The following is an 18791-nucleotide window of genomic DNA, read 5'->3' as shown; positions in this document are numbered from 1 at the left end:
TATTTTAACCTATGAATATTTGTATTTTGCCCAAAGAAGGAAATTACAATGCTTTTAGTGTCCCATGTTTAGTAAAAAACATATACTTTCTTTCTAAAATAGAATAGGTACAATTCCCTAGGGGCTCAAATCCACGCACTTTTTACTGTACACTTGAATGAACTTTAATATCTTTGAAAGAGCAATGCACAACTGTAAGTCATACTGAAGTATGATGACAGTTCTACAGAGAATCTGAATTGCCATATATTAATACTTAATTATTGAAATACTTAAATAATATTGGAATCATAAAGTCATAGAATTTTAGTGCTGAAAAAGACCTTAAATGTCTTCTAATTTATAAACATTTATGTGGAAAGAAGTACTTCCAACCCTTTTACTACCTGAAATTATGCATTCAATACTTTTTTGGAGAAGGGCAATTTAGTCAAACCACATAAACTCCCATCTACTTCTTAACAGAAGGGTGAATATCTGGGACTTCCCAGGCACTCTTTGGCTTTCTAATCTTGCAGAAAGGGATATCATATTCTGTAAATAAAATGGACCGCTCACTCATTCCTCCACTAAAAGCAGCATTCCACTAATATAAAGGAGGGCCAAGTGTTTCCTGTTTCTACCTGTTATTCTTATTTGAAAAGTAGAAAGCCACTTAACCTACCTCCTCACAGGCAGTCCTGAAATCCATGTGCTATGGCGCTGCAAAGGATGTCGTCTGAAAAGACAGAAAATGGTAAGCTATCAAGACAGCATCGAGTACAAGAGAGAAGAACACTGATAAAGCGTAAGAAAATTATGAAGCAGTTCCTGTGGGCCAACAGTGTTTATGGTCACCTGTACCAAAAAATAACTCCCAGGGTATAATAAAGAGAGACAAAGGAAGAGATGAAATGGTCTGAATCCCTGCTTTTGTGAAATATAAACACACTGCCATCGTTCAGTGTGATTGAGACTGCATTTCCACACTCTATTCTGCTAAGCATTCAGACTTGATTTATAATATAATTAACCACTTGTCTAAGTGTCAGCTCTTTACTGACATTCATTTTAAAACCTGAGTTGGCAACTGGGAATGAAACTCAAAAGGAGTAATTAAAAATTGGCTTTCATGTGGTTATCTCTTGAAAAGAAGTTGACTAATCTTTCTGTTTTTTAATTGAAAAGCTACATCCATGAATAATTCTCTCTGGAACTTGAAATTTTATTCATAAAACAGTGTGATATAAGGAAACAAGCTATTTATCAGAATGAATAATATTAAGATAAATTCAATGTACAAAATATATAATACAGATTCATGTTATGGTCACTATAATACCTAAATTGAAGACATAGACTTAAATGCATATAAATGCACCTAGGTTTTTTTTAAATATTATTAGAGAGTCTTAATTATATGATGAGCTTAATAGAACTAAGAGTTATCATAGAAAATTGAGACCCTAACACTAGAAAAAATGCATACCAAAATATAATGGTTTAGGTAAATGAGACTTCAAAGTAAAATGTATGGTGAATTCAATTCCAAAAGAAGACTTCATATATCTCAAAATTACTCCCGCTCTCAGTCTTTGAAACAGTAAACTATTTTGTCCTTTTTAATCATTTTCTGTTGTGTGATATTAATGAACAAGTATGTGTGGGTGAAATAGAGTAAAATGTTCATTATGCTGTCACCAAATTACTACTATTTCTTTTGAAAGAAAGGAGATTGACCATTTTCAATAGTGACTGAACATGCCACAAATTGACTATTTTCCCTAAGTAAGTCTTAAGAGTTGTGACCCTGGGTTCATTTTATTGGAATGTATAAGGAGGCTGATCATAGTGAAGTTAGGTAACAATAAGTCATTAGCAAATAAAAGAGCAATTGGTTAATAAAATTATTATTTGATAATATAAACTACATTATATTATGGTATCTATAAGAAATTTTCCATTAGTTTAATAATTATTTTTTAAAATTGCTCTTAAAGATTGAATTAGAAAAAACTAAATATTTTCTCTACAACTTTGACATAAGCCTATTCCTTTACTATAAAAGTAGTATTTCAGAATTTATTGATTACATAGAAACATCCTATCTCTAGAATAATTTTTATGCTACTAAAAAGGAAAAAGAGAAAATATATGAGGATATTTATCCTACCTTTCTAAACTTAATATCATAATTAGTTTCATATACTGATTTTAATTTTCATGTATTCATTTTTAAAATGTCATTATTTCTTAATAATATGACATATTTGAGTAGAGGCTGTATCTACACCTTCTACCATTTTTAACATGTCCTTTTTTTGCTTAATCTGCCATCATTTTTCATCAAAAAATTAGATAACAGTATCAGGTGTTCATTCAGAAAAAGAATTAGTATGAGAGTCAAAATAACTTAATTACTGCATAACATAAATTATATAGCTATAATAAAACTATTTTCAATGATCATAAATTTAAAAACTAAACCAAACACTGTTCCATATTTTATTATTTTCTGAGACTTTTTATATAAATTTTTGTGTTGAAATAGTCTTAGATTTACAGAAACATTATAAAATAGCACAGTTTACATATATTCCACATTTTTCCTTCTATTATTAACATCTTAACATTGTGTCGTGCAGGGTGTCATGCGGGGTCTCATCTCCCACTCACCCCATAAGAACGCAGGAAGTGGCTAGGCCAAAAAGGAACCCCCACGGAGCCATAGGTAGGGGAGTCATACCACTATAGTCTCACTGGAGGCTGGATGCGCAAGACTTGCGACCTGCTATCTGCTTTTCTGCCAACTGACCAACTCTCTGACTTCCCTCGACTCTCCTCGACTCCCCAATGTAGCCGCAGCAGTTATATTAGTGTCCAATGGCTCAATGGTTACAGCTGATGGCAAACTAGCCACAGCTGACAGCCATCTACTACCTGAGCTAGCACCACTCCACATGAGGCCGAGAGCCTGGATACTGCTTTCTGGGGCTCTGTCCCCACACTCCACCCCTACAGGATCTTGCCTCACAATCTATGCGATAAGCATCTTCCGCGAGGGTCCCTATGCCATATTAGCCTAACGGCACCTACGGACAAAAAGAAACAGTAGTGTTAGGAGCCAACAATGGCAAATCCCTTCCATCTGGGAGGATACACGCTAGTTTTTTGTCCTGGGAAAGGAAGGTCGCTGCCACTGGCACCTTTCCCGGTGTGGTGCCAGACCTTTATGGCAGTGCTTGGAGTCCCTTGCACAGTTTCCATATGTAACAGAACAGGGGACCCCATAATAGGCCATAGTGAGAGCATATAGGTTCCCTGCAAAATCATCCCGGTATCGGGACCTCCGTATACTACAGTCACTTGCAGTGGCCACTCAGCCACCAGCCCTGGAGTCACTTGCAAATCATGAGTCAAACCGGCACCCTGTGGGGCTATCAGGTCCAACCATAAACAGTGGGGGCTTTTGACCTTCCAGGTCGAAGTCCATTGCTGTCGTTCCCCTGCTTTCAAGCATGAGGGTGCTGGCAGCAAAATGTTTCCATTTCTGCCATAGCCTGGCTTTAACATAGTCTCACTGGTGGTAACTTGTAATTGAATGGGAGTGGCCGTTAGATGTAGCAGAGCTTCTACTGGTGCGGGCCCTCCCTTCCGTGGTCTCTCATTCAGGACTCTCAGGACGTCCCATAGACGCGACGCCCAGTCACGCATCATGGGAGGGTGTTTTGACACCCGAAGACCTTGCTTCAAAAGGCCATTATAGTGTTCAATCATGCCAGCTGCTTGTGGGTTATACGGAGCATGAAACAACCATTGCACGTCCATCCTGGCAGCCCAGTGCTGTACTTCTTGCCCCGTAAAATGGGTACCCCTGTCACTTTCAATGACTTGGGGGTGACCATACAGGGTGCACAGCTGTGTAAGAGCAACCACTGTATGCCGCTGATCCACAGCCGGACATGGCCAAGCAAAGATCAACCCTGTAGCAGTGTCCACTGCTGTAAATGCATATAGCACATTGCGGGCCTTAGGCAGGGGTCCAATGTAATCCACTTGCCAGCGAGTGAGGGACACCCTCCCTCATGTAATCTGCTGTGTCTCCCAGGGGAGACTCCACCTTTGGGGGCTGTCCTGAGCACAGACGGCACTCTCAAAGCAGGCATCTGCTATCTCCTGCCATTTCAAAGGGGTCCCATGAGACCCCAACGTCTGCTCACCTGCCACATGGTTCAGCTTCCAGCGTGCTGCAATTTCCTATGCAGCCAATGGGCCACATCAGTGGCAGGGGCCCGTTCTAACCATCGGACCCATCCTAGGGCATCTGCTTCATCGTTACCTGGAGACACTAAGGGGGAGTGACCTGTGACATGCATTAGGGTCTCCTCCTTTCTCTGCCCTAGGTCCTAGAGGTCCTGCCACATGGCTTGACCCCACAGTGGACAGTGTCCTACCAACCAGTTTTGGTGTTTTTATGTAGGGAACCACAACGTTAGGCCCCAGAACACCGCCCAGCTGTCAGTACAAATAACTGGGGGCCCGGGCTCATGGCTGATTACCATCCACACAGTCCGAAATTCAGCCCACTGGCTACTCTGGCCCGTCCCAGTATCAAACCAAATGGTGTCTGTTTTGGGCTGCACACCAATAGCCGTCCAAACAGCTACAGCCCCTCGGTTAGAATCATTGTTAAAACAGGCATCCTCAGGTATTGGGGACTGTCCTTCTATGTAGGGCGATGTCTCCAAGTCCTCCCCTCTAGGCAGAGTGCTTGGTTCAGCCTGGGCTACAAGCTCCACAAGCCCCAGGACCTGTTGTAGCTCTGTGCTCAAAGGGCTTGAGCTAAGGGTGCTACATTGCTCCAAGTAGGCACCCCACTTGGTGAGGGTGGTGGTCTGTGCCACCCCAGTTTTGGGTTCCTGGGTCCACGTACGGACCCACCCCTGGACAGGATAGGTTGTTCGAACAAACACCCGTGCCGTTCCTGTGATGGCTTCTGTGGCCACTAGGGCTGCATACACAGCGGCCAGCTGTTTCTCTATTAGAGAGTAGCAGATCTCTGCTCCTTTCCATAATTGGGACCAAAATCCCACTGGCAACCGGAGACATTCCTGCCGTTGTCAGAGGCCCCATCCATACCCCTCTTGGGTTACGTGAACATCAAGTTCAAATGAGCGGCCGGGGTCCACTACTTACAGAGACTGTGCCTGCTGCACTGCCCATTTTGTGGCAACGAAGCCTTGCTCTATAGCCTCTGTCCAATCCCATGAGGCCCCCTTTTTTATCATATTGTACAAGGGCCTTGCCATTTGTGCTAAATGGGGTGCAAACGCCCGCCAATATCCTAGCAGACCCAAATATGTCTGCAGTTGGGAGACGTTGGTAGGCTGGGGAAAGGCTTGTATCTTATCAATAATTGCCTCAGGTATAACCTTTGTCTTACCCGACCACACAACACCCAAAAACTTGATGGATAAGCCAGGGCCTTGGACCTTTTCCTCATTCACTGCTCAGCCTCATGACTTCAGGTGGCTGAGAAGAGAGGGAGCTGCTTGCTCTAAATCAGAAAGAGAATCTGATGTTAATAGAATATCATCAACATAATGAAACAAAGCCACAGACCATGGGCGATCCCACTGTGCCAAATCCTGGGCCACGAGCCCGTGGCAGATAGTACGGCTGCACAAGTATCCTTGCAAAAGGACTTGAAAAGTCCACTGCAGCCCATCCCAAGTAAAAGCAAACTACTCTTGACACTCAGGTGCAATGTCAATTGAGAAAAAAGCATTGGCCAAGTCCACTACATAGTGGTATGTTCCCAGGCGGACAGTCAGATGATCTATCAAATCGTGTATTGAAGGTACTGCTGCATGCAAATGTAGCATCACCTTAACTCCCTGTAGTCCACAGTCATTCGGCAGTTCCCATCTGGCTTCTTGACCTGCCATACTAGGGAGTTAAAGGGATTGTGCATTGGCCTCACAATATGTGCCTTCTCCAATTCCAATATTGCACGACCAATCTCCTCCTGCCCTCCTGGCAGGTGGTACTGTCACACTGTAACCACACGCCAGGGTAGTACCAACACTTGAGGAAGGTGGTGAGCATGCCGGCATGTCACCACTTTCGCCACCCAGATCTGGAGATGGAACTCTCCTACCGACGTCTGTAAACTGAGGCCATGTAGCATATTCACCCTTAGAATATACTCCAGAACAGGGGAGACATAAACCTTGTAGGTACGAGGGGGAAGCCTTCCTAACCCAGTGGTAAGGAAACAGCTATTACAGTCAGTCTTTCCCCGGTAGCCATCAATGCAGATTGCTGACACAGGAAACAGTTCTGGGTTCTCATAAACAAGACTGCAGTCTGTGCCAGTGTCCACTAGGGCGAAAACCCTCTGTACAATATAAGGGGACCAATGTATGGACAGTTCCACATGGGGCTTCTGGTCCCTGCTCATCCCCTCTGACCGGGTACCTTGGCCTTACCCCTAATCAAGCTGAAAGGATTCGGCCTCAAGCGGCCACATGAAGTCCTAGAAGGACACAGGTAGCTCTTTCCCAGACTTCTCCTTTAGGCTTCTCTGGAATTGCTGTTCTGGGTGCAACTGTTTCCAAAGTTCCAACAAGAGTGCATTGGGTTGTTGGTCTATTTTCTCCCGATTGACCCCTGCTGCCATGAGATCATGCCACATCTGTGTGCATGTTACCTTCTGAGGCCCGCGACCTTGCCCCTTTACTTTTGATTTGGCCTTCCAGGTCTCAACTGTTCGGACATCCTATCTTAACTTCCTTCGCCTCCGGCTTTCAACATCCCCTAGGGTGGCCATGGCAGTTGTAACTTCATGGATCTGTCGCCCTACATAGGGTGTAAGAATAGCAACCAAGGATCCAAAAGCACTCGCAGGTGCAGTATCCAAAACCAGATCTCTCATGCTGGCTGTAAAAAGCTTGTCATCCAGCCCCTGCATGTTAAGGTTAAAAATAGCATGTCTCATACCCATTTCACGGATGTGCGTAAGTTCCGTATATGACTGCCATTGACTCACAGCTCGCCAGCCTATCCCTATACTGTGCGTACCGCAGCAGTGAGCCACTCCATTAGAGAATGGTTACCCTGCTTGCTGGGCCATGTGTCATGCGGGAGACCCTGCTCACTACACCATATGTCATGCAGGGTGTCATGCGGGGTCTCATCTCCCACTCCCCACATAAGAATGCAGGATGTGGTTAGGCCAAAAAGGAACACCCACGGAGACATAGGTAGGGGAGTCATACCACTATAGTCTCACTGGAGTCTGGATGCACATGACATGCGACCTGCTATCTGCCTTTCTGCCAACCGACTAACTCTCTGACTTCCCTCGACTCTCCTCGATTCCCTAACGTAGCCGCGGCAGTTATATTAGTGGCCAATAGATCAATGGTTATAGCTGATGGTCAAGTAGCCACAGCTGACGGCCATCTACTACCTGAGCCAGCACCCCTCCATGTGAGGCTGAGAGCCTGGAAACTGCTCTCTGGGGTTCTGTCCCCACACATTGGTAGGACACATTTGTAAAAATTAATGAACCAATATTATTATATGGACAAAAACATAAAGATATTTGTGTCCCATGCAAATGCTTACAAAAGGGTGAGTTAGGCAGAGGAAGATTATAAAAGTCAAGTGAACAGGAAGATCTGTTCTGTAGCTACCAATTAGCCCCATCCACTCTGTCATTGCCCAATGGACAAACAAATAAGCTGGCACTGGGGGCAGGGATGGAGGCTATTCATTCATGAGCTCAGCAACCTGGGCTTCCACACACCAAGGCCAACTTCATTACAGTTACTGCCCAGTAACGAATCCTCCAGCAGTAGAAATCAATATTGAATACAATATATTAATAGCACCATACCCTGGAATGGTTAACCAGCTACTTGATGACAGGTTGATTATATTGGACTACTTCTATTTTGGAAGGCACAATGTTTTGTTAATACTGAAGTAAACACTTTGGATACAGATTTGCCTTTCTGATATGGAATGCTTTGATTAAAACTGCAATCCATGGACTTAACAGAATTTCTTATTCATTGTTATGTATTTCATACAGCATTGCCACTGATCAAGGAATTCAGCAGCAAATGAAGTGGGGAATAGGCCCATGCTTATGGAATTTATTGGTCTTACCATATTCTCCACCATTCAGCAGCAGTTCATTTGACAGAAGAGTATAATGGCCTTTTGAAGGCTCAGTTGCAGTGTTAGCTACATGGCAATATCTTGCAGTGTGGGGTAAAGTTCTCCAGAAAGCTATATACTCACATGCTTTGAATAAGCATCCAATATATGGTGCTGTTTCTCCCATAGACAGGATTCACAGGTTCAAGAATCAAGGGATGAAGTGGAATGGTACCACTCACTATTGCCCATACTCAGTAGCAAAATTTTTATTATTCCTCTGACTTTGTGCTGTGCTGGTCTAGAGATCTTCATTCCAAAGGAAGAAGTGCTTCCATCAAGAGACACAATTATTTCATTGAAATGAAAGTTAAGACTGCCACTCAACCACTTTGAACTCCTCATGACTCAGAATCAACAAGCAAAGAAGGAGTTGCTTTGCTTGTTACTTTATTGATCCCAACTACCAAGAGAAACTGGATTGCTGTTCCACAATGGAAGTAATTCAGTGTATGTATAGAATACAGGAGATACCTTATGGCTTCTCTTAGTATTGCCCCCATGTCCTGTGATTAAATCAAGGAAAAGCGAAAGAATCTCAATTAATACAGAGCTGCTTCCACACACCAACGGACCTTTATTCTCAAAGGTGAGAATAAAATTTTGGATCACAGCATGAGATAAAGAAACATGGCCAGCTGAGGTGCTTGTTGATGTTAAAGGAATGTACAACAGATAGTGGAAGAAGATAGTTATACGTACCACCTATGATGATGTGTTCAGTTTCAGAAATGAGGACTGTAGTTGTGCGAGTATTTCTTACTCATTTTGTTAGGAATTTTTTTGTGAGTATGTACCATATGCATTTCAAATATCTTTGTTTGCTTTCCTCTCTTATTCCCTTATCATCTAATCATGTAACATAGGATTAATTAAAATAATAAACCTTTATATCACAACATTTAAATTACAGTAAGCCAAGGAGGAGAGTGAATTCCATTTAAGGACTTTGCACTACTTTCAAAGGAAATGGCTAGTATATTTTAGGTCCTATGAAGGATATTTGTATAATGTTGGTTAAAAATATGAGTTTATGGTTTTTATTTGGAGGTTTAGTACAATAAGGAGATGTGTTTTGGTGCCAAGTGGACAAAGGGTGGATTGTGATTATTAATCTTTATGTGCTACTTAGTTAACCTGGTACCCAGTTATTCAATCAAACACTAACATAAGTGTTGCTGCGGAGGTATTTTGTAACTATGGCTAACATCTACAATTAGTTAACTTTAAGTAAAATAGATTAATTTTAGGCAATGTGGATGGGCCTCATACAATCAGTTAAAATGTCTTATAAGCAAACTTAAACATTTCTCTGATAAATTCTGCTTTACGACTTCAGCACCAATTCGTGCCCAATAATTTTCAGCCTTCCAGCCCATCCTACAGATTTCAGACTTGCTATCCTTCACAACAGTACGAAACAATTCCTTGAAATAAATCTGTTAATATATGTGCCTAGATTTACAAGTATCCAACTGGTTCTATTTTTCTGGAGAATCCTATATGATGCAATACTGTATACCACTGAGATTTTGTGGTTTTATATGCAGAATTAGGAGGTGTTATTAAAACATACAGTGAATGTTTAAATTTAAAAAAAAATTATTAGAGTAAAAGACACATTGTTATTAATCCCCCTCAAAACACCCCCCCTCTCTTCAAACACACTTACCCCATCATTCTTACCACTTTCTGAAGCATTTCTGAAAGTCTTCTTTCATGAGTATCTTTAGTTGTGCTGTCATGGCTGCCACAGTGTCCTAAATCCATTCCAAACATTTACCTTTCATGGTGATTTTGACTTTGGGGAAGAGCCAGAGTTGCACCATGTCAGATCCAGTGAATGAGGTGGATGAGAACACACCATAAAGTTTTTATTTGGCAAAAATTGCCATACCAGAAGCAACATGTGACACAGAGAATTGTCATTATGCCATTTGCCCATTTCATGTTAATATGTTGTTCTTGATCCATCATTTATGGCACACTTTAAAACACACCTTCTCTCAACTATAGCTCACACCCAACTGATTGTACTGAACAAGTTGTCACACACTGTTATTAAGGTTCCACATGCCCTTTCCTATATAGAAGATCCCTGCCTTTCCATTGGATCACACTCAGCAGCAGCATTCACTGTATTTTGTGATCACAAACCGAAAGCCTCCCTGTCACACGTCACTTCTGGTATGGTAATTTCTGTCAGATAAAGACATTACGGTGGGTCCTCATCCACCTGATTCACTGGATCTGTCACTGTGTGACTTTTGGTTCTTCCCCAAAGTCAAAATGACAATGTGGGGACAGAGCCAGGAGTGCAGTTTCCAGGCTCTTGTCCTTACGTGGAAAGGTGCTGGCTCGGGTAGTAAATGACCTTCAACTGTGATTGGATGGTCATCGGCTGTGACTGGTTGGCTGTCAGCTGTAGCCGGTAGGCCAATTGGCTGCTGATGTAGCTGCCGTGACTGCGTTGGTTGGTTGGTTGGTTGGCAGGCAGAAAAGTGGATGGCAGATTGTAGATTGTGTGGATCCTACTTCATGTATCTTGCCCAGCCACCAGTGAGAATATAGTGGTATGACTCCCCTATCTATGGTTCTGTTGGTGTTCCTTTTTGGCTTCACCACATCCTGCGTTCTTATGTGGGGAATGGGACCAGAGACCCAGCATGTGTCCCAGCATGACAAATGGCGCAGCAAGCAGGGTATGGAGCTGGGCAAAGCTTTCTGAAGGATGGTGGAGCAGTTTGTCTGTGTGAAAACTCAGCTTCAGAAGACCCATGAGAAGCTGCACTGGGAACAAGAGGCATGGTCGAATGGGAGACTCGAGCCTCCAGATGGCCCACCACGCCCTTGGCCATAGAAGGCATCGCCTTCCTTTTGGTAATCTGCTGCTGCCATAGGCTACGAGGATTGAGGAAATCTTACACCGAGTCCTCCACCCAATTGGACGCCTGGCACGGCGAGCAGGATTCCAGCCAGGTAGAAATGGTGTCTAACTCTGGGCAGGAGGTCATGTGGCCCCCACACAGTGTGTGGTACTCAGTAGCCACTGTTCTCAGAAATTGGACCCCCAAGGAGGGGTGAGAGGACATGAATGGCTCTCCGGTCAGCATGGAGAGGGCCCTGCAGGTTCTAGCTGAGCGGTTGCCGGAGGAGGCGAAGGGTACAGCCAGCCATGTGGGCTGGATGGTCCTCACCACCTTGTGCCCTAATATGGAAGATGGGCTTAATGAAATAGCTCAGGTGTCAGACCAGCAGCCCCAGGGGGAGGCGCTGGAAGCTCGGGACCGTGGGTTGGAGGAGGTTCTCACCTCGGTGCATCATAACTCGGAGGAAGCACTTGCTGCAATAGCCCAGGTGAGGGACCTAGTGTCCTGGTGGGAGATGTTGGAAGCTCGGGTTGCCTGTTAGAGAAGGAGCCCCACAGTGGAGACTCTGAGGCAGAGGTGGATGATGGATTGCAGATCGTGTGGATCCTACTTCATGTGTCTCATCCGGCCACCAGCGAGAATATAGTGGTATGACTCCCCTATCTGTGGGTCCGCTGGTCTCACCATATCTTGTGTTCTTATGTGGGGAGTGGGACCAGAGATCCCACATGAGTCCCAACATGACAGACAATAAAAGGAAAATGTTTTGAATGAATTCAGGACATCAAGGCATCCATGACAGCACAACTAACCACGCTCACGAAAAGAGCAACTCCAGAACTGCTTCAGAAAGTGGCAAGAATGATGGAATAAGTGTGTTTGAAGCAAGAGGGAGTATGTTGAGGAAAATTAATGGCAATGTGTCTTTCATTGTAATAAATTTTTTATTTAAACTTTCACTGTATCTTCGATCACACCTCGTATTGTCACAATATTATTTTTACAATAATTGACTAAAAGAGCATGTGCCTAGGTCTCTTTGAAAATCCATTAAGCACAACTAATAAGTATGATCAATTTCAATAACATGTTTTAGAATATATTGTATACTAGATAATTCTAAGGTATACTATATAAAACTGTGAGAATGCTTCATTGTGCAGCTGGTTCATTAACAAGATATTTAACTTACACTGTCATTAAAATTTTTAATCTTTTTCTCACGAAACAAAATGTATTTTTTCTGAAGGCACATTTATTATCTCCATATTCTTTTTTCTATACAGATCAGAAAATTTTAGGGCTTTCTTCATGATTGTTTTTAAATAATTGGTCTGTATTAAAATATAATGCAACAATAAATATATAATTTCCAAATGCTTTTGGCTCTATATATAGGGATAAATTAAAAAATTGTTTATTTATTTGTCACTATCTATTACAGTTTTACTAAGGAAAAATAAAGCCTTTATGAAAATAAATTTCTTAAAATATAATTAGTAGAAAACTTCATCACTTAAAATATGGAGAAGAGAATGACAACACAGAAGTAGCTTGGGTGAAAAATAAAATTAATTTTGTGTTTAAAAAAATCACAATATATAAATGTGACCTATCTCTTTCTTGATTCATTTGGTATCCCCATGACCAGCTCAGTGATAAGTCACACAGCATGGAAAAACGCAACCCTAAGGAAACCTGTTCCTACTATTATTATAAAAGTAACCCAACCATCAATGGCAACAGCCTGGTCCTTGCCTAACAAAAGTGAAAATGGAGCTGAATACTTCCTGAGTGCCTGTGGAGTGCTCCATATATATGGTGTGGGTCATTAGACCTGTCCCCTGTCCAAAGATATTGTCTCTGATGATTAAATCTATTACTCAGAAATTGACAGAAAGTATTGTCATCAATTATGCTGAGAATAGCACTGATTCCTCTTGATTAAACTTCGTCTTTGTAACCAAAACAGGGAAAGCAAAATTAGAAAAATACAGACAAATTCATGCATATGACACAAAAAAAAACCAAACAAACAAAAACAATATCTCCCCCTCAAAATGCTTTATTTGGCATGAAGCTGACAAAATACTAAGAATGTACCTCTACAACAGCACACACATGAAAAATGTTGGAAAACTGAGTAGGCAGTTACATAAAATAAAATAAAAAGCATTGGTGCAAAACATTTTGGATTTAAATTATTTAAATAATTTACAGAATGTTTTATTTAGTGAAGTGAAAAAATTTCTATAATACTCTGCTTACTATGACAGTTTAATTTACTGAAGGGAAAAATGTTATCTATTTATAGAAACTTTCCCCAGGCAAAATTATAATATATGCAAAATTTATCTTCCAACTTTTTGTGTATCCCAAACTCAAACCCTTTTCACATGCTTTTCACATCTTCACATTATGCCTTAATTGGAAACTAATTAATTGGTCCCCTCTCAAACTGGTTAATATTATAGTATTAAAAATGATAGTTATAGTCACTTGGATTTCATTTTTAGTAAAATTTTTGTTCATTTAACAAATTGTACCTTGGTGTAGGGTAGATGTTGAGGAAAATTTGTCTTCATTGGTTGGTGTGAACTTTTGTCTATTAGTTTTTATTTGTTCCTGCATGTGAGGTGCTTTCTGTGCTGTGATCAGGGGTTGAGTAAATTCCCCCTTTGGTCTCATTCTCCCTAGCAGGGAAGACACGAGATGAGGTTTCTTTTCTGTGTGGTTTCATTTTCACAAGTAGGGGAAATGTGAGATGAAGTTATTGTTCTGTGTGTGATGTGAGGTGATAGTTAGCTTAGGGTTAAAAATATTCTACTTTCAGGGGTTGAGAGAATTCCCCCTTTGATCTCATCCTCCAGAGTAGGGGAGATATGCGATGATGATGCTTTCTGTCTGTTTCGCCCACATCAGCAAACGATGTGAAGAAGTAGCTAAGTTATATCAGGATGACATTGCCAGGCCTTGTTGCTTATCTGGATGAATTGGTCCTTCGGCCGGATGGCCAGCATTCATATCGGACCCTCTTGGAACTGGTCATTCCCAGACGGGGAGGCAGTAACAAGAAACGTGGCTCTAAGGTACATCCAAGAAAATATATAAGACAGACCTCAGTTGGCAGTGTAATTATTATTTCGTCATTTGGTCATTTGTCATTGATGATTTTTCATCATTCTAACATTTTGAAGATTTCCAGCAACATGCAGTTTACAACACCAGGGGATGTCTTGATTTCCAGCCGTAAACCTAATGAGGTCTGTCTGGTTCCCAACCTTTCCAGTGTTGTTCCCCACAGTTAGCCTTCTTGAGAACTTGTTAGCATTCTGTAAACTTGTATGCAGCTTGCAGCTTACATCAGAAGACTCTTGACTTCTAACAACAATGACAACAGCAACAACATTCTTCAGATTGTTAACACCTTGAAAATTATATGCAGCTTTTAGCTTACAGCACCAGAAGAGGCCTTGACTTCTAACAACAACAACAACAACAACAACAACAACAACAACAACAATGACAACAGCAGCAACATTCTTGGGAACTAGCATGCAGTGGTGTGGAAGACACCTGAGTTTCTCTCAGCTGCAGATTTGGCAAGGTTTTGACTTATGAATTTTCCAGTGTTGTTCTCCCCTGGTTTGGTGAGCTTTTGACATCTACTGTAATAGTTACTATCCTATAGAGCTTATTACTGCTTTTGGATACTCCTTACTGATGTCATTTGTGTCTTTAGCCAAGTGATTTTTGATCAATAGTAAACATATGTTGGTATCTCTTAAACTTATATGTATGTGTACTCCTTTGACATGGCATTGTTATCAATATATAGTTTAGTCTTAACCACCTTTACTTCCTGACTTTATCATATTCTATTAATTGCCTTTGTCTTTTGTTATTGCATACTGCTAAATAAATTAATTAATCCTCTCTATAGCATGTGTCCTCTTTCTTTTCCCTGCACGTCATTACACTTGGGAGCAACTATTCAGGCATCTTTTATCATTCTTTTTTTTTATTGAATTTTATTGGGGTGACAATTGTTAGTTAAATTGCATAGATTTCAGGTGTACAATTCTGTAATACATCATCTATATCTCACATTATGTGTTTACCACCCAGAAACAGTTCTCCTTCCATCACCATATATTTGACATTGTTTACCCTCTTCTAGAACACCCCCCCCCCCTTTATCTTTCTATATTAGTTAGAATACTGGTTGGTTACTTTTAAAAGATTCCAACATAATAGTGGCTCAAAAAACTTGTTTCCTCTCCTACAGTATAAGGTCTAACCTTAATAGTCAAGAGGTGAATTCAAAATATATGAAACCCATTCTCCTCCCATCTTATTTCTCTGCCATCCTCAGCATGTGTGGTGTGAGAGAGTCCAGTTTCTGCCCCATGTTAAAATTCCTGCAAGGATAGAAAATGGGAATTGAACACATCAAGTTTATTTACATTTCATTCTTCTCATCTAGCCACATTGAGAATGGGAAATGCAGTGTTTATGAGGGTAGCTCTGTGATAAGATAAAATGTGTATCACAGAGAAGAGGGTCCATCAGCAGGCTAGGCCACACCAAACATGAAAACTTCCTTTTCTCAGCATTGCTCTTACTGGTTTTACCATTCACCTTTGTCTCTTTAGAACAAATCCTCCTTTAGAAACCATTTTTATAGGCCATGAGATTATTGAGAAAATTTTATGTACTTTTTAGCATTGTAAAATTATTTTTACAATTATAATATCACTTATATTATATATATTATATAATATCACTTATATGTAGGCTCATTAAAAAAAGCCAAACTCTTAGAAACACAATGAAATGGTGGTCATCAGGGGTTGGGGGGTGTGGGAACTGGGAAGATGTTGGTCAAAGGGTAGAAACTTACTGTTAGAAGATGAATGAATTGTGGAGATCTAATGCACACTGTTGTGTTTATAGTAAACAATACTGTAATAGTGTACAATATTGTAATAACTTCAAAGTTGCAGGAAACTAGATCTTAAATGTTTTCACCACAAAAACATAAATAATAATTATGTTATGTAATGGCTCTGTTAGCTTATGCTACATTGGTGATCATCTTGCAATACATAAATATATCAAATTATCACCTTGTTCACCTTAAATTTACAGTGTTGTATGTCAATTAAAAAAAAAGAAATTCTACCTCAACACAAAAAATTCAAATTTAAGATTAAATTGTAAAACCATCACTGCATACTAAGGTAATAGCTCTGGATTAATATGTTAAGTAGAAAATTATCCAAGGTCAGAGATATTTCGTTCCTCATAGGTTACTTGGGAAAAAAAAAAGAAAGAAAGAAACACAAAACAGAGAAATAATGTACAGCTCAAGACGCAAGCATTGATTTTTCTCCTTAGAGTAACTTACACAGCATCCAACTAAAATCATTGACTACTCAAACAAAAACACAAACAATATGTAAGGACCTGCTCTCAATTAGAAAAGATGTTTATTCAAATGTAAACATGGATCCCTGGATGTTTTCCTTTTTTTATAATTGCTGAGAACTACGTTAATACTATGTTAAAATGAAGCCATGATATAGATACTGAGTTTAGAAACAATTCCTTTTTATGTAAAACAACTTTTAGAGTTTATACATGAAAGATACTTTAAAAATTGTAATAATTTATATATTTTTATTACTAAAGACAATAGTAAACTCCCATGTTAAAAATTCAACTCATAGAAACTGAGAATTTTATGATGTTTTATAGAAACAAGATACATATCTCTTTCTAAACTTTAGTAGCACTGAAACAAAATAATCGCCTTTTTAATCAATTATACAGATATATGTTTTTGTCAAAGAATTTTTGTCTTTATATTTAAAGCAGGAAAATAGTGTACTCAAAGGTTTTAACAAAGTACTTAAAATAATGGAATTGTTCTAGTTGTATTTGAAAAGAAACTAACCTTTCAAATGACAAAAGATTAATTTAAACCATAGGGAAAGCCTAAGTAAAACTGATGTTTTAGTGTTTTGTTTTTTTTAATATTAAAAATAAACCTTTGTTTTAAAATAGATGGATAAATACTGAATTCGTTGCTCACTTTACCTGTTTATAGGTTGAGACATAGTATACATGTAGTTCTTTTGTTAATATGATAAATAAAGCAAATAAACACATTACAAGAGACAGATGTTAATAAACTTTATTTTTCTGCCAGAGATAATCCTATGCTTTAACCCTAGGGCAAAGTGTAGTAAGAATGTAACACTGGAATGGGGCTAACTCCTTGTTTTACAGATGCAATAACGATGGCTCAAAGAAAGTAAAGTTCTGAAATTCATAAAGCATTTGAGTTGAGCCAGAGATTCCTATATCCCATACCAAGAAGAATCTGGTGATATTAAACTCCTTCTGGTTTTGTTCTAAAACAAACAAAACCCTTTTGTTGTTATTTTCTTTCTTGATCAGTATAAGTGAAGCAGTGCCCAGTTGGGACCCCATATTAGAGGCTTCACCCTGTCCCCGGCCTCACCTTTCCTTGATATAGTTTAGTAATAGATTGTCCCCCTGCTGCTTGAGCTTGGAATGTCCCGTCCCAGTTCCCTGCTTTAGAATATTACCCTGAAACTTATGATTAATACCCTCACGCTTATTGATCACAATCTCTACGGTCTAATATTTTTTCCACCCTACTTCCATCATTGTTTCTGGGTTGCTGACACCACCGGAGAACCACAATGCCAGAGGGAAGGTTCCATGCAGTCCCCTAAACCACCATGTAGCTAATAGAGAAACGATCAGATTTTCCCTTAAATACCCTAAGCCAGTATGAGAATGTTAAGGTAGTTTTTGAAGGTGTTAACCTGCTGCCTTCTCAGACCACCAGTGCTCTGACAATAAAATGCTTATCCTATAGCCCACCTCCTGTGTCAGTCTATTGGCGGAGCAGCACAGACAGCACGAGCCCTGGGCTCAGTTGCTTTGTGGTTTCATAAGTATCAGACAGCCTAAATACTTTCACTCAGGTGCTCCATAGCCAGGATTGGATTTGTTGGTTCTCACAGGTCAGGCCACACTTAGCTATCTCCCTGGATTCTCTGATTTAACATAATCCAGTAAATACTGACAGGTATAATGATGCAGCAAAGTTTGGGGATTCTGCCTTTTATTATTCTACCATAATAAACTAATTTATTGAGATGAAAAACATTTAATAGTAATTTATATCATTAGTCTTATCTCAAGAATAGGTTCCCCCTCATAATTTTGTGTTAGAAGTATGGGTTTTTCAATGTAATTTGTAGCTAATCAATGACAGCAACATAAATGATTTGCCAAGCTGTTTCAAATTGTGCTCTTATGAATAAACTGCATAATATTCCTTCATCTGTCATATTGCAACAACTTATGCCAAGAATTGACATTTCAAAATTAACAAAAAATTGCAAAGCATCATTCCCCCTTTGTCCTACAATGGTGATTCTGATGAACCAAAATAAGAATAAAAATAATTATTAGAATAAAATCTTGGTTTACCATCACCAAATGGCTACATATAATGCAGGTAGTTTGACTATCAGAGAAACTTTTGTCCCCTGGAAAATTACAGCCTAGTATTTAAAAACCAACTAACCAACGAACAAAAATACCACAGCCTAATGTTTTTGACTAAAAGTCAACCATAAACCTACGAGATTTAAAAAGAATGAATGTTTA

General features: G+C 40.0%; 1 protein-coding gene across 7 annotated transcripts in view; it reads right to left on the bottom strand.

Annotated features, from left to right (window-relative positions):
* SNTG1 (syntrophin gamma 1) overlaps positions 1–18791 on the bottom strand; it is an 894682-nt gene that overhangs the window by 504954 nt on the left and 370937 nt on the right. For all 7 annotated transcript variants that reach the window (XM_081070081.1, XM_081070082.1, XM_081070080.1 and 4 more), the window contains one exon: positions 665–718. In XM_081070081.1, coding sequence (XP_080926207.1) covers positions 665–691 — 27 coding nt within the window. In that variant the 5' untranslated portion in view covers positions 692–718. The remainder of the gene's footprint in view (positions 1–664; positions 719–18791) is intronic.

Source organism: Rhinolophus hipposideros, assembly GCF_964194185.1.
Source record: "Rhinolophus hipposideros genome assembly, chromosome: 13".
In the NCBI taxonomy this organism is placed as follows: Eukaryota; Metazoa; Chordata; class Mammalia; order Chiroptera; family Rhinolophidae; genus Rhinolophus; species Rhinolophus hipposideros.
The sequence above is the reverse complement of the archived record's forward strand: the minus strand, read 5'-3'. Positions and strand labels throughout refer to the sequence as shown.